This window comes from Pelmatolapia mariae, linkage group LG17 (genome assembly GCF_036321145.2).
Source record: "Pelmatolapia mariae isolate MD_Pm_ZW linkage group LG17, Pm_UMD_F_2, whole genome shotgun sequence".
Taxonomy (NCBI): Eukaryota; Metazoa; Chordata; class Actinopteri; order Cichliformes; family Cichlidae; genus Pelmatolapia; species Pelmatolapia mariae.
The window spans coordinates 28,204,638-28,218,233 of NC_086242.1; the positions used below are offsets into that span (position 1 = coordinate 28,204,638).

Consider the following 13,596-nt stretch of genomic DNA (forward strand, 5'->3'; position numbering starts at 1 on the left):
AAGGGATTATTCAGGGTCACCTGATCCAGCCCTAAATCTAAGCTTTATCAAAAAGAAACAATTTGAAGCCTAATCTTAAAAGTAGAGAGGATGCTCGTCTCCTGAATCCAAGCTGGGAGCTAGTTCTACAGGACATGACAGCTGAAGGCTCTGATGTTTCTAATTTTAGCAGTATTTCAAAGATGAAAGAAAGCAGCCCTACATATTTGTTTAATACATGCACTGAAGAACACATCCTGATCAAAAATGACAAGATTCCTCACAGTGTTGCTAGAGGCCAAGGTAATGCCATCCTTTGTAAGTTTCTAAGTATCTGGTTAGACATCATGCTTCTAAGATTTTTAGGGCCTAATCTTTCTCTGAAATCAGGAGAAGAAAATGACTTTACATCCAGGCCTTTAAATCTTTAAGACGTGACTGCAGTTTAACTAATTGTCTTATATTATCTGCCTTCGTAGATAAATATAGCTGGGTATCATCTGCAGAGAAGTGAAAATGTATGCAGTGTTTTCTTGTAATATTGCCCAAAGATTTAAGCACTGTAGTACTGGTCCTCATTCCTGGGGAACTCTTTGACTAACGTTTGTAAAAAGAAGGCTCCACATTTACACAAATCACAATCTGTCTGAGAGATATGATTCAAGTGACTTAGCTCAATTCCTTAAATACCAATATCGTATTCTAGTCTCTCTGGTTAAAATTTGTATGTAAGCTTTAAGTAGGCTTTCATATTGTATTTATAATTGTGATTAAAAGTTTTTTATAGTAAAAGATTTAGATCTAATAGAAGGTTAGTTTGAAACCATGTAACCATGCAATGTTTGGTTTGTTATACAGTCTTGGTACCTATAAAAAATGATGAATTGAGTCATCGGTTCTAGAATATCTGTATCTGGATAAGCGATATTTTCATAAAAACATCAGAATGGTGTCTCCCAATATTTTTATCTCAAATTAATTTTCAGTATTTCAAATTAATATGCATTTATGAAGTGAAAACAAGAAGAAGATAAATCCCGAAAAACTCAGAACCGGATCACAACTTAAATTAATTAATTACTTCTTCGCGGAGGTAATAAAGTTAACATAAGACAGCCAATCCTCAGTGTACAACTTTTGTCCTTGTGTTGTTTTATAGCAACCACATAACTTATTGCTTTTTGTTGTTGTTCAGTTGTTTGAAACCAAATTTAAGAGATGATGTCTAAAGCAGAGCTGTAGGTGTAGGGCTTAAGTTATGTGAATCTATCCAACTCATCAAGGGCATGTAACAAGTTACATTTAAACAGAGCTTCTCTCTGTCTTACCTTCTTCTTGGACTTGAACACATTACAGCGGAACACATTGCTCTGTCCATCTCTGGCAATGTAGCTGAAGATCTTCAAATCTTGGGAGTCATGAGACACGTAGAAGATCCTAAAAGAAAAGAAAATAGGTCAGAAACTAAAAAAGTGAGGGAGATGCAAAACAACAATAAAACCTGGCAAGCTTTCAAAATGCATCTTAAGATGCAAAATGGGAAACGAGCCTATTTCTCTGGGATTTGAATGTGACAAATATAAACATGATTTTGTTTTAATCCAAAAGGAAAGACATCAAACTGTAGCTTTTAGATGGAAAAAGAAGCTGAGAAAGCTGTGATGGGGGTAGGATATTTAAATAAATGACAGGTGCAAGCTCTTTTCAAAACTTCAGTTTTATTTATGTTATACTGCAAAAATGACAGAAAGTCAGGTGAACTTAAAATCCAAGTAAAAGAAAATGCTTCAAATAACAACAGTGATATATTCCATTGCACGGAGGAGACGGAGGCGTTAATACCATTCTAACAAAAAAAAAAAAAACTCTGTGTGAAGAGGATATAGGGAGGAACTAAGTTTGAGTCAAAAATAGAGTTGTGCTGGTAGGGAGAGATTGTGCGCAGCCAACAGTGACGAACTGTACAATACCCTGCAGAGGAGGTAAATAGCAAGAAACAACTCTGGGAGTACAAAGGCAGCGCAAAGCGACTAAACAATAACCTGTAGGCGAGAGAGCACTGTATGAGTTAACCCCCGCTGTGGGTCTAATTCATGATGACAAAAGAAAACAGCTGGAGGGGTAAAGAGATGCCGATGATGATACGGTGGCAACAAAATTGGGAAACTGTCATATTTTGAAATGATATGATTGCTCACATGAAATGTTTTTACTTTTTCATCAAGAATCCCCCTAAGAAATTACTCCACTTAATGCCATTTCCAACTGATGACACCTGCATTGTTTGCCTATCTGTATTTTACCAACTAACAATAAGTTCTCATTTTTAAGTATATTATGTAAGCACCTTGCTACTTGGGTTGTTTTAATTAGTGTGATCATGTTCATTTTCCCCACTATAGTTAGGATTATGTGTCTCAGGTTAAACTGACTGAGCTTTGAGTTTAACAGTCTGACAATCTCTTCCGCAATCGGCAGTCTTTTAAAAGACCAGTACCTCTGGTTTCACAAACACTTCCTGTCCTACAGAAGTTTGTGGAAACAAGGAACTGTTTCCACAAACAGAACAAGCTTGGAACTGACCTCAGTAAAAAGTTTTCTGGTGAGTTTTTAGGTTTAGTTACTCAATTCAGGTCATAGTGAATCAAATATTAAGTCAATTTTGTAAATTTTGGTCATTGTTAAGCGTCAAGAAGATTATTCAAGGTATGCTTGCTGCAGAAACCAGTGAGTGACATTGTACTGTCTTTTATATCGTCTATGGCTTTTACCTGGGCAAAGCTGTAAATGCTGCCATGATTTAGCTGGGCATAGGACTTTTTTTCCTAAGACCTTTCTAGGCCTGGTTTCATGTAGATTAGGACTCTGTCCTTCATTTCTGTGATTTTTATTGCCCTTGTTTGCTGATTTACAGCTTACAGCTCGTCTACCTTTAAATGTGCCTTCAGTATCATATGGACTGTATCTTTGTGTTTATGAGCATAGTCCAATGTGTGGTTGGACTTTGACTGAGAAGAGGAATCTGAGGCCATTTGTTGATTAGCAGTGAACTTGAAATATAACCGCAAGAAGTGGCGAAATCCTTGGGCAAAACGGCTCCCTAATTGGCCAATTAGCACCATATTAAGGAACCTGCAAGGTTGCTTGAGGTAATTTATCATAGCGAGACAACGGACAACCAGGGAAGAACAAGGAATTAGGTGAAGATTATGCAAATGATCCTGCTGCCTCTGTGTGAGTATGTTACTGCACAAGGTGGCTTTGTGTTTGTGTGTGTGTGTGCATATTTTTGTGTATATGTGTGTTTGTCTACCAGTAATATTGTGGAACTTCTTGTAGGGTCTGATCTATGCACTCTGTGACATTTTTGTGGTATTTATTTTGGCCTTTTTCTCTGGGAGCCACACAGCTGAAGTTCTTGTGTTATAGATTGTGTCTTTGTCTGACTCTCAAAATACCACACACACACACACACACACACACACACACACGCACCACACACACACACACACGCACCTCACACAAACACACACACACACACACACACACACACACACAAACACACACATGAGCTCGCACATGCATGCACAGACACTGATTTCAGATCCAACGTGCTGCTGTAAAAGTCAACTTATAAGTGATGCATTAAATCATCTACAAGATTGTCATTTTTAGTTTTTAAACACATTAGGTTTACTTTCATACATTTATTTGTTTTTGAATAACAAAAAGCCTGCTGTCAGTTCCTGAGAGCAGGAAAAGCAATAAGAATTCAAATACAAGTTTAGTCATCATCTTGCACATATATTTGTTGTGAAGGGCTCATAAATAATGAGAATCAATTCAGTCCCCCGTGTTTCCTGATCCACTTTGGTGTATTATGCCTTTGATTTTCAATGACTCCATTAGCTATAATGACAGTGCACTTATCAAGGACCATCATACAGACTGTAAACAAGCCAGCAGTGTGGCTGCCACTGTGTTTTTAGGTAAAAGAAAAAGTGTAGACATTTACATATGTAATGTGACTACAGCAGGCTTAAGCCTCCGTTAAGATAAATCATTTCATGTTTATGGAGACATTTGTGTGATAAATCTCTCTGCTGGCTTCTTATGTCTTACTGTGAAAATTGCTGGTTTATTTATGACTTACAATCATGTCTTATTCTAGAACTGCATGTTTCTTGCCCTGCTGGACTTCTGAAATTCCAATTGAAATACAAACAAAAACAGTGGAATTTTATCATACATTCCTATAAAATTCCTCTAAGGCAGAAATCTGCACATTATTAATACTTATACCAAACATTCCGGCTGGATTCCTGCATGTTTCTACACACAGCATTCATCACCAGATTGACCCAAAGGTATTTCCCATAAACACAGTAAAGGCCAATGAATTGAATTCTGACTATTTCCTGGATTACGAGGTGATTAAAACAAAACTACAATGTACCAAAAAATCAAAGAAAAACTATGAATTTGGCCCAGTATCCCGATTTTGATTAATATAAAATATATTGTGTTAGTGTAACTAATAAACTAAGGACGTTTCAGGAAGCTGTCTACTCTACTAGAAACTTTAAAGGGAGACAGAACACTAGTAGAGGCTCCTCTTAAGACAGGCCTTTCCTCCAAAGGAAAGAGTAGGACTAAAAGATCCGGGATGTGAGGAGCTGTAGCAAAAAACATTTCAAGCCAGGTCATGTACTGTGAGAAAACTGACCGCTCCCATCCGGCTCCTTTTTTCCCCCCCAAAATCTTCCCTTTTAATTAAAAGGCCCTCCTTTAGCCCCTCACTCCAAGACAGTTTAATAGGAATAAACATCCTGATTTTTTTGTTTTTAAATCTGAGGCAGGATGACGGCAAACTGCTTCCTGCTCCACTAACTGTTGACTGCGGGGCACATTATATTCTTCCAGACAAGCGAAGCTCACTCCACAAGTGAGTCAAAGTGAGCTTAGCTGACAAATCCCTGAGCAGTCCCGAGATGACAGCCCAGATACGTCTCTATCAAGTGTCTCTAAGAGGAACAGCTGCCAACCATCCAGGTGAAGATGCATCGGATAGATCAGATCTTGGAATAAGTGAGGCGGGCTTCACACGAAAGCTGTCAAAGATGCTTAAGGGCAAAATAAATCAAACCACAAATGGTGCCAACAGCAAGCTTCTTTTATTGTATTTCAAGGGGTTGTCTGTCCCGCTTAAACGTTCAATCCACAACATATTCACCTGAAGGGAAGTCACTTTTCTGCTCACGCTGCTGCTGAATGAAATAAGAGCAGCAATAGAAGTGTGTCTCTGATAACAAAAATACATCTGATTGGAAAAAATGTATTAAAACCCCTCATAACATTAAAAAAACCCTAATAAAAAACAAAATAGAAACAAAAAGAAGATCAATAATTTAAAACAGAGGTTCTGAGGCCCAGTTTGAAAAGTGGAAGTGGAAATCTTGTGCGGCCCAATCAGACCTTTAGTCTCTACTCTGATCATCACAAGTGAAAAATTAAGTATTTCCTTTGTTTTCATCTATTCTTATTGATCTTCGGTTGAATTACTTGTTGAACAGCTTTACTTCCCCAATGAAGTTATTTCCAACTAACAACCAATGGTTGGAGAGAAGAAATTCATTTCTGAATCCTGTGGTTTTGCCTCATTAATTTAATTTCATTTAAAAATTCTAAACTAAACTAGAGAATGCATTTTCTGAAGAAACTGCAGTGTGGATGCTGATAGCTGATGTTTTGAGCTGAAATGAAATAATTGCTGCATGTTAAGTTAAAAATGTTGAATGAGGTGAAAAATACAGAAATTTTCACCTGAAAACAAAAGTTCACAACTATTGAAAGCTGACATTCAAAGAGAAGTTAAAAGTAGGCGAACATGTTTAAAATGTTAATAAGAAAAAGCTGAGTAATGACAAAAGAAAATGTAGAGTCAGAAAACATCTGCATAAAAAATTGAAACCTCATATTATTTTAATCACCGAATGACTGAAATGTGGGAAAATCCACTACAGACCGCTAAATGCCGTAAGTTTTAATCATTCAGTCAGAAAAGATGATTCTAAAAGTCATCATCTGACTCCAAATGCCCAGATCTGAACCACCTGTGTGAGGAAGAAAAATCCACCAATGAACAATAAGCTTGAATTTAACAGGCCAATCAAAATACCCTATTTAGTTGCCTGCACTAACTACTGGCATACTGTTATTCTGTGGCAAAACCCTGTCAAATCTGCCTTGGTGCACCTGTTGAAAAACTGCATCTAAATCCAAGACCCTAACTCCCATCAAAACAGCTTTTGAACTGTGAGGATCCCGAGGAATTGTTCTACACAACAGTGTCTCTTTTATCTTTGTGGTGTCAAAAATGTGATGACAGGAGCAATTTAAAAAGTGGGGTCTTTAGTGCTGTTGAGACAGACTCCTGACTAAAAATACAATGTATTTCTATGGGTCAGTTAGAAGGTTATCCCTCTACTTTGAGCCACACAATTCAAAAAGTTTAAATCTTTGAGCTTTGAAAAACACAATGTTGGAAAGAGAAAAACGATGGCTACGTTTTGAGGGTAAAATGATGGCTGTAGAGCAAACACTGTGGACACAACAACAGTTGAAAGAAGTTTTAAAGATGAATCTTGGCAGAGTGACAGACAGAGCTCATTAAGCAGGCAGGTGTGAGCCTGGTTGCTATAGCAACTGCACCCAGTGGCACCACACAGACACACACACAGACATGTGCCTCTTTTCTGCTGCTTTAAATAAACAGAAAAGTCATTGTGAAACAAATGCTTTCCAAGAAAAAACTACAAGTCGTATTGACAAAATTCTTCCACCGTAAGCGCCAGCAATGTCTAGTCTACCAAATTCTGAGTTTTCATGCATGTGGAGTTTATTATATGGACATGATGACAGTGTAAAGACAGCCTGCTTAATCAGCATCCACACTAATAAACATTTGAGTAAAGAATAACATTGTTGTCATTGTTGATTTTGTGTCTTCACCCTGAGTCCATCCCCTGCCAAGCTGCACCTGTGATTCTACGGCTGCTCACTGATGAGCAGACCGATAAGTAAATATTTTCTTGGATCTTATCCTCTGCATCCTTACCCAATCACTTCTGCCTCCCACAGCCTGCCCTGTTGAAACAGTATTTTTTTCAGTTTCAACTGAAAAAATAGAATGCCTTTGATCCAAAATAGAATGCCTTTGATCCAAAATAGATTGCCTTTGATCCTTTGTTATGTCATCATCTTGCTGAGAGGCAAAAACCCTTAAGTAGGGGCTTTGCTCTGTTAAACGTTACTGCTTAACGGACGTAGACCTGACAGCAACCAAAACCCTTTTGGAAAGTTTTGAGAGAATTTCACTTTCTCAGCAATTCACCGACCAAGCCGACACATTTCACCATGTCAGCTAACCCATCCTTCAGCTCAAATGAGCTTGAAATAGTTGAAGGGAGCATTTTGGGAAACCACTACAAAGTAGAGGCCTTCCTCGGAGAAGGGGGCTTTGGTGTTGTAGCCAAATGTCGTGATACCAAGACCAACCGAGCTGTGGCTATTAAAGTCAACAAGAGCCGCCCTGATATTCTGCAACAGGCAAAACTGGAAATTTTCATCCTGGAGCAGCTGCGAAGGTTGGATCCAGATGCCGCCAACATTGTTAATTGGAACGGCTTTTTCCACGATGGAGAGCGGGTTTGCCTAAACTTTGAACTCCTTGATCAATGCCTATGGGACTACATACGGGACCGGAATAACCAGGGTCTCCCCATAAGCGAAGTCAGGCCAATTTTACGTCAACTCACAAATGCTCTGTCCCACCTGGGTTCTGTGGGAATAGTGCACGCTGACCTCAAATCTAGAAACATCATGGTTGTAAACCGCCATGAGTTTCCCATCAAAGTCAAACTTATAGACTTTGGCCTCGCATGTCCTGCGTCTGCAGTGATGCCTGGTGACCGTGTGGGGACGGTTGGTTATAGTGCACCTGAGGTTATGCTTGGCGTTCCTTATAATGAAGCAAGTGACATGTGGTCTCTGGGGCTGGTAGCTGTGGAGCTTGCTACAGGGGTGCCACTCTACCCTGGAAATGAAGTTTATGATGTTTTGAAATTCATCATAGAGACTCAGGGTCAGCCACCAGATCATGTTCTAGACTCTGGCGTGTACACTGAAGACTATTTCATTGAAGACAACTACAAGCAACAGCGCTGGACATTTAAGACTGACCAACAATTCCAGTACGAGACAGGATATGAATCCCTGGAGACTCGATACATAAAACTTAAACGTCTTGATGACCTTGAACAAGAAATGATATTTAGACGAGGACCTGAAAATGGCCAACGTTTGTTTGTCAGCTTAATTAAACAGATGTTGGCCTTGGATGCAAACCAGCGCATAACACCCTTGGAGGTTCTCCAGCATCCCTTTTTCGACCCTAAGAGTTCCTTGTGCATTGACACGAGTAGCACAGGGGGACAAAACCCTGTGGTCTTTCAGCAGCCTTCAAACTTGAAAAGCAAGAGATCACAGAAAATCAAATTCAACTCGGTTGAATTTTCTCAACAAGTACACATCAACACGTCAGCCAGCCCATCCTTCAACTCGGATGAGCTTGAAATAGTTGAAGGGAGCATCTTGGGAAACCACTACAAGGTAGAGGCTTTACTTGGAGAAGGGGCCTTTGGTATTGTAGCCAAATGTCGCGACACAAAAACTAACCAAGCCATTGCCATTAAAGTCAACAAGAGCCGCCCTGATGTTCAGCAAGAGGCAAAACTGGAAATTTTCATCCTGGAGCAGCTGCGAAAGTTGGATCCAGATGCTGCTAACATTGTTAAATGGAACGGCTTTTTCCTTGATGGAGAGCGGGTTTGCCTAAACTTTGAACTCCTTGATCAATGCCTGTGGGACTACATACGGGACCGGAATAAACAGGGTCTCCCCATAAGCGAAGTCAGGCCAATTTTACGTCAACTCACAAATGCTCTGTCCCACCTGGGTTCTGTGGGAATAGTGCACGCCGACCTCAAACCTGGAAACATCATGGTTGTAAACCGCCATGAGTCTCCAGTCAAAGTCAAACTTATAGACTTTGGCCTCGCATGTCCTGCGTCTGCAGTGAATCCTAGTGACTGCGTGGGGACGGTTGGTTATAGTGCACCTGAGGTTATGCTTGGCCTTCCTTATAATGAAGCAAGTGACATGTGGTCTCTGGGGCTGGTAGCTGTGGAGCTTGCTACAGGGGTGCCACTCTACCCTGCGGAGAATGAATATGATTACCTGAAATTCATCATAGAGACTCAGGGTCAGCCACCAGATCATGTTCTAGACTCTGGCATTTACACTGATGACTATTTCATTGAAGACAACTACAAGCAACAGCGCTGGACATTTAAGACTGACCAACAATTTCAGTACGAGACAGGATATCCATCCCTGGAGACTCGATACATAAAACTTAAACGTCTTGATGACCTCGAACAAATAATGAAGGTTAGACGAGGACCAGAAGATGACCAAAGCTTATTTGTCAGCCTAATTAAAGAGATGTTGGCCTTGGATGCACACCAGCGCATAACACCCTCGGAGGTTCTCCGGCATCCCTTTTTCAACCCTGGCCTCTCTAACAGGTTCCCGGGTACTGACATTGACAGAACACACAGAATCAATCTCCAGAAGAGAGAAACAAAAGTGTGGATCATTGGGTCAAGCTACATCAGACGAGGCGAGAGTGACGCAAAAGAGATATTCGGAGAAAATTTTGGACTTAATGCCAAAGTCCAGTGGTTTGGGAAAGGAGGGATGCGCTGGAGCGGAGTCCTTCCCCGTTTTTATGAGGAGCTATCCACACAGAGCCCACCTGACATATTGGTAATCCATGCTGGGGGCAATAATTTGGGACTCATGTCTGCTCATCAACTTTCTTCTGTCATTGAGAAGGAATTGACGCAACTGCACACAGAGTTCCCCTCAATGACAATTGTATATTCATCCATCAACGAGCGTCAAGTGTGGAGATATGGAAATCCAGGCAAAATAAATAAGGACAGGAAGATCGTGAACGCCAGCATTAGAAAGGCTGTCAACCGCTTTGCTGGAGTGATTATTGAGCATCCAGGCTTGAGGTTTTTCAACAACTCAATTTTTTTACCCGACGGAGTTCATTTCAACAAGAAAGGAAATGCACTGTTTCTGAAAAGCATCCGCTCGGCCATCCAGCAAAGTCTTCAGTCACCTCACAGAAAACGGACTTGAGGGATTTCCTTCACAGTCCAGAAAACCATACGTTGTTCATTTTAGGCAATGTGAACAACACAGCTAAATTGTGCTCTCATTTTTCTTTTCTTTTACCTCTCACCCCCCAACCAGTCATGACAGATGGCTGCCCCTTTCTGAGCCTGGTTCTGTCAAAGGTTTCTTCCTATTAAAAGGAAGTTTTTCCTTTCCACCGTTGCCTAGTGCTTGCTCTCATAGGGGATCATTTGATTGTTGGGCTTGAATTTAATTGAAATGAATTTAATTGGATTGAACAAAATTTTGAAAATTCAGGTGAGAGGTTCAAATTGTAGGGAGCACTACAAAATCTACGAATTAAAAAAATTGTCATTAGCGGCAAATCAAAATAAAGAAAACAAATTTTGAAAAACATCTCTTACTGCTCTGTTTATTTACTTAAATGAACACTTGTACTTTTTTGTGATAGAAAACTATTAATATAAATATGAACACCAAGGAGTTAGTTGGCCTGCACTAACTACTGGCATACTGTTATTCTGTGGCAAAACCCTGTCAAATCTGCCTTGGTGCACCTGTTGAAAAACTGCATCTAAATCCCTTAACTCCAGCTTTAGATACAGCAGATAGACATGGGAATAATTATAAGAATACTTTGGCAAGGGTGCTTCCAGTGAAGAGCTGCGTAGGCCATGCTCCTCTACAGCACCAATGCAGTGAAATGACCTGTAGTCTGATGACTCTATGCCAGGGGTGTCGAACTTGTATGGAAAGTCCAGTTAGACCAAGGGTGTCCAACTCCAGGCCTCAAGGGTTTTTGATATCACCCTGGGTCAACACACCTAAATAAAATGATTAGTTCATTTCCAGGCTTCTGGAGAACTTTAAGACATGTTGAAGAGGTAATTTAGTCATTTAAATCAGCTGTGCTGGATCAAGGACATCTAAAACTTGCAGGACACCGGCCCTCGAGGCCTGGAGTTCGACACCTGTGCTCTATGCCATTAAGAACATATCCTCTGCATTTTGGAGTGTTTTAACAACTTGCAGAGGACAGTTTATGTTCTATATTTAACAAAAAATATGAAAAAAGAGAGAGAACAGTAGTAGTCTGGTTTAATTTGATTTTATAGAGGCAAGAATGCCGCATTTTAGCATCAACAACGTGTTAAGAGTGTACAATTACTATGGAACTGCTCATTTATTGACTGAACTCCAGTATAAGCCAATAATGTTTAGTAATTGTCATCCTAATGACAGCTGACGATAGGCAAACATTTAGCGATGACTGTGGTTGCTGCTGAAAAAAGTCGATTTGAGTGATTTTGGACGTGGCATGGCTGTTGGTGTCAGACAGGTCGGTCTGAGTGTTTCCAAAACTGCTGGGATTTTCCCACACAGCCAACTCAAAGAGTTTACATCTGAATAGGAGAAAATACCCAGTGATCCAGCTCTCTGGATGAAAACACCTTGTTGATGTCAGAGTAGAATGCTTCAGCTCGTTACAACAACCGTATTCACAGCATCCCTGAACACCCCACACCAGGAATGAGGTTAACTTTCGCACAAGCTCATCAAAACTGAACAAAAGAGGAGCGGAAAGATGCTGGCTTGTCTGATGAGTCACAATTTCTTCTGTGACATTCAGATAGTAGGCTCAGAACTGTGTAATAAAATGTAATAATTAGCACCAAAAGCCTTTTTTTCCTCATAATTTCAACCATTGCACGACTAAGACAATTTATATGTAAAAATATAGGCAACTATTTGAAATAAAAACCTATAATGATGCAGAAATATTCTAAAAAGATTTGTGAAGCAAAAAGACCCAGACTAACTTTACTGTTCATGGAAGGAAACTATTAAAAATAAATAAATAAAGCTGAGCAATTTAGTGCATAGAAACAAAGGTAGAAAATGAAAGAGTAGTAGATGGTGACTGAAAACCCAGACAGCAGGTTAAATAATGAGAGTCATGGATACTCAAAGTAAATGAGAGTATCGGTAGAGCCAAAAAGTGAGGATGTGAAGGATTATGAGTGAATCGAGAGAGAAAAGGCTCAGGCAGAAATTGCACATAAATATGGAGTTGAAAAGAGAGTGAGGTAGTGGAGTGAAGCACATGATCATGACTCATCCAGTGAGTTCAAGTTCAGCAAGGCATTACAGCAGTTTGGCAAAAGCGCTTCTTCTCTGTCACTTTTCCGAGCTGAAACACAGACAGAAAGAGATGTCAGCGCTTCTGTAAAGGCTCCACAAGTTGTGCACAAACAAACAAAGCCCAGCTACTCACACTGGCATTCATTAACTTTTGACAGGCAGCGTAATGCTGCATTAACAAGACTTTCAATGACCGCACACTCACTCACACTCAGCTAACCCTGCAATAAGCCCTTCGTGTTAACAGGCCGAGCCTATCGTGCAGGGGGCTGCCATGTGATGTTTGAGTAATGAAGTGGGCTTGTTTTCGAAGGCCCCAGACATTTTTTCCTTTGATAAATCGCTGCCTGTGAAACACAGCTGCTATAAATCAAAGGGTAAGAGGAAATGCAACACACACACACACAGCATTGACAATCACACAGTAACTGTGGATCAATCCATTGCACCTGTGCCAGATCAGCCTTGAGATGTCTGTTTTTGTCTATTACAGCAAAAGCATCATGCTTTTAAAAGCTGAGTGCATCTGCATTAGTATCATTTCTCTCTTACTGGAAATCCATAAAAGCTTCAGTATCAGTATAACATGAACTATTTGATCACTGTGTACGTCATGTCTGTCAAACTCATTGCATGCAGGCGAAATCTGGCCTGTTGTAAAATATTTTTGGTCTAGTTCACCTGTACCATATAATCTAGTCTAGTTTTGAGACCCTAACGTGCAACCTGGAGCAAAAACATACATCTTTCTCAAACTTTCTACACAAGCAATAAAGTTTTCATGCCTGTTTCACAAGCCTGATCAGGCTAGGTAAAACTTTTACCCATATGCTATTGATAGCTGTTACATTTAGGCTTACGAATCCGTTGAGCTGGCCATAGGTAGGAATATATTTAGTATGTTAACTTTGCCCAACTAAGGCCCCTTTCATACAGGCCTAGAGAGCAGTCATTGTCCCCTGGTTGCCACCAGTGACTAGAGAAAAACATGTATTCTCCATCTGGTTGGCAAATGGTTGCTGGAGGTTGCTTGCCGTCACTAGTGAGAAGTTGGTAACAGAGGAAAATGGTACGGCACCAAAAACCTTTGGTCACTAACAGGTTGTCACAGTTGCCAGCAGTTTGCATGGAAGTCTTGCAGCTGCAACCAGGCGCAGCCTTTACTTTGATGGTGAAAATTCTTTGTTACTATGTTTCCATATTGCA

General features: G+C 40.2%; 1 protein-coding gene across 2 annotated transcripts in view; it reads right to left on the reverse strand.

Moving 5' to 3' along the window:
* nos1apa (nitric oxide synthase 1 (neuronal) adaptor protein a) overlaps positions 1 to 13,596 on the reverse strand; it is a 191,917-nt gene that overhangs the window by 73,479 nt on the left and 104,842 nt on the right. For both annotated transcript variants that reach the window (XM_063500435.1, XM_063500434.1), the window contains exon 5: positions 1,308 to 1,416. In XM_063500435.1, coding sequence (XP_063356505.1) covers positions 1,308 to 1,416 — 109 coding nt within the window. The remainder of the gene's footprint in view (positions 1 to 1,307; positions 1,417 to 13,596) is intronic.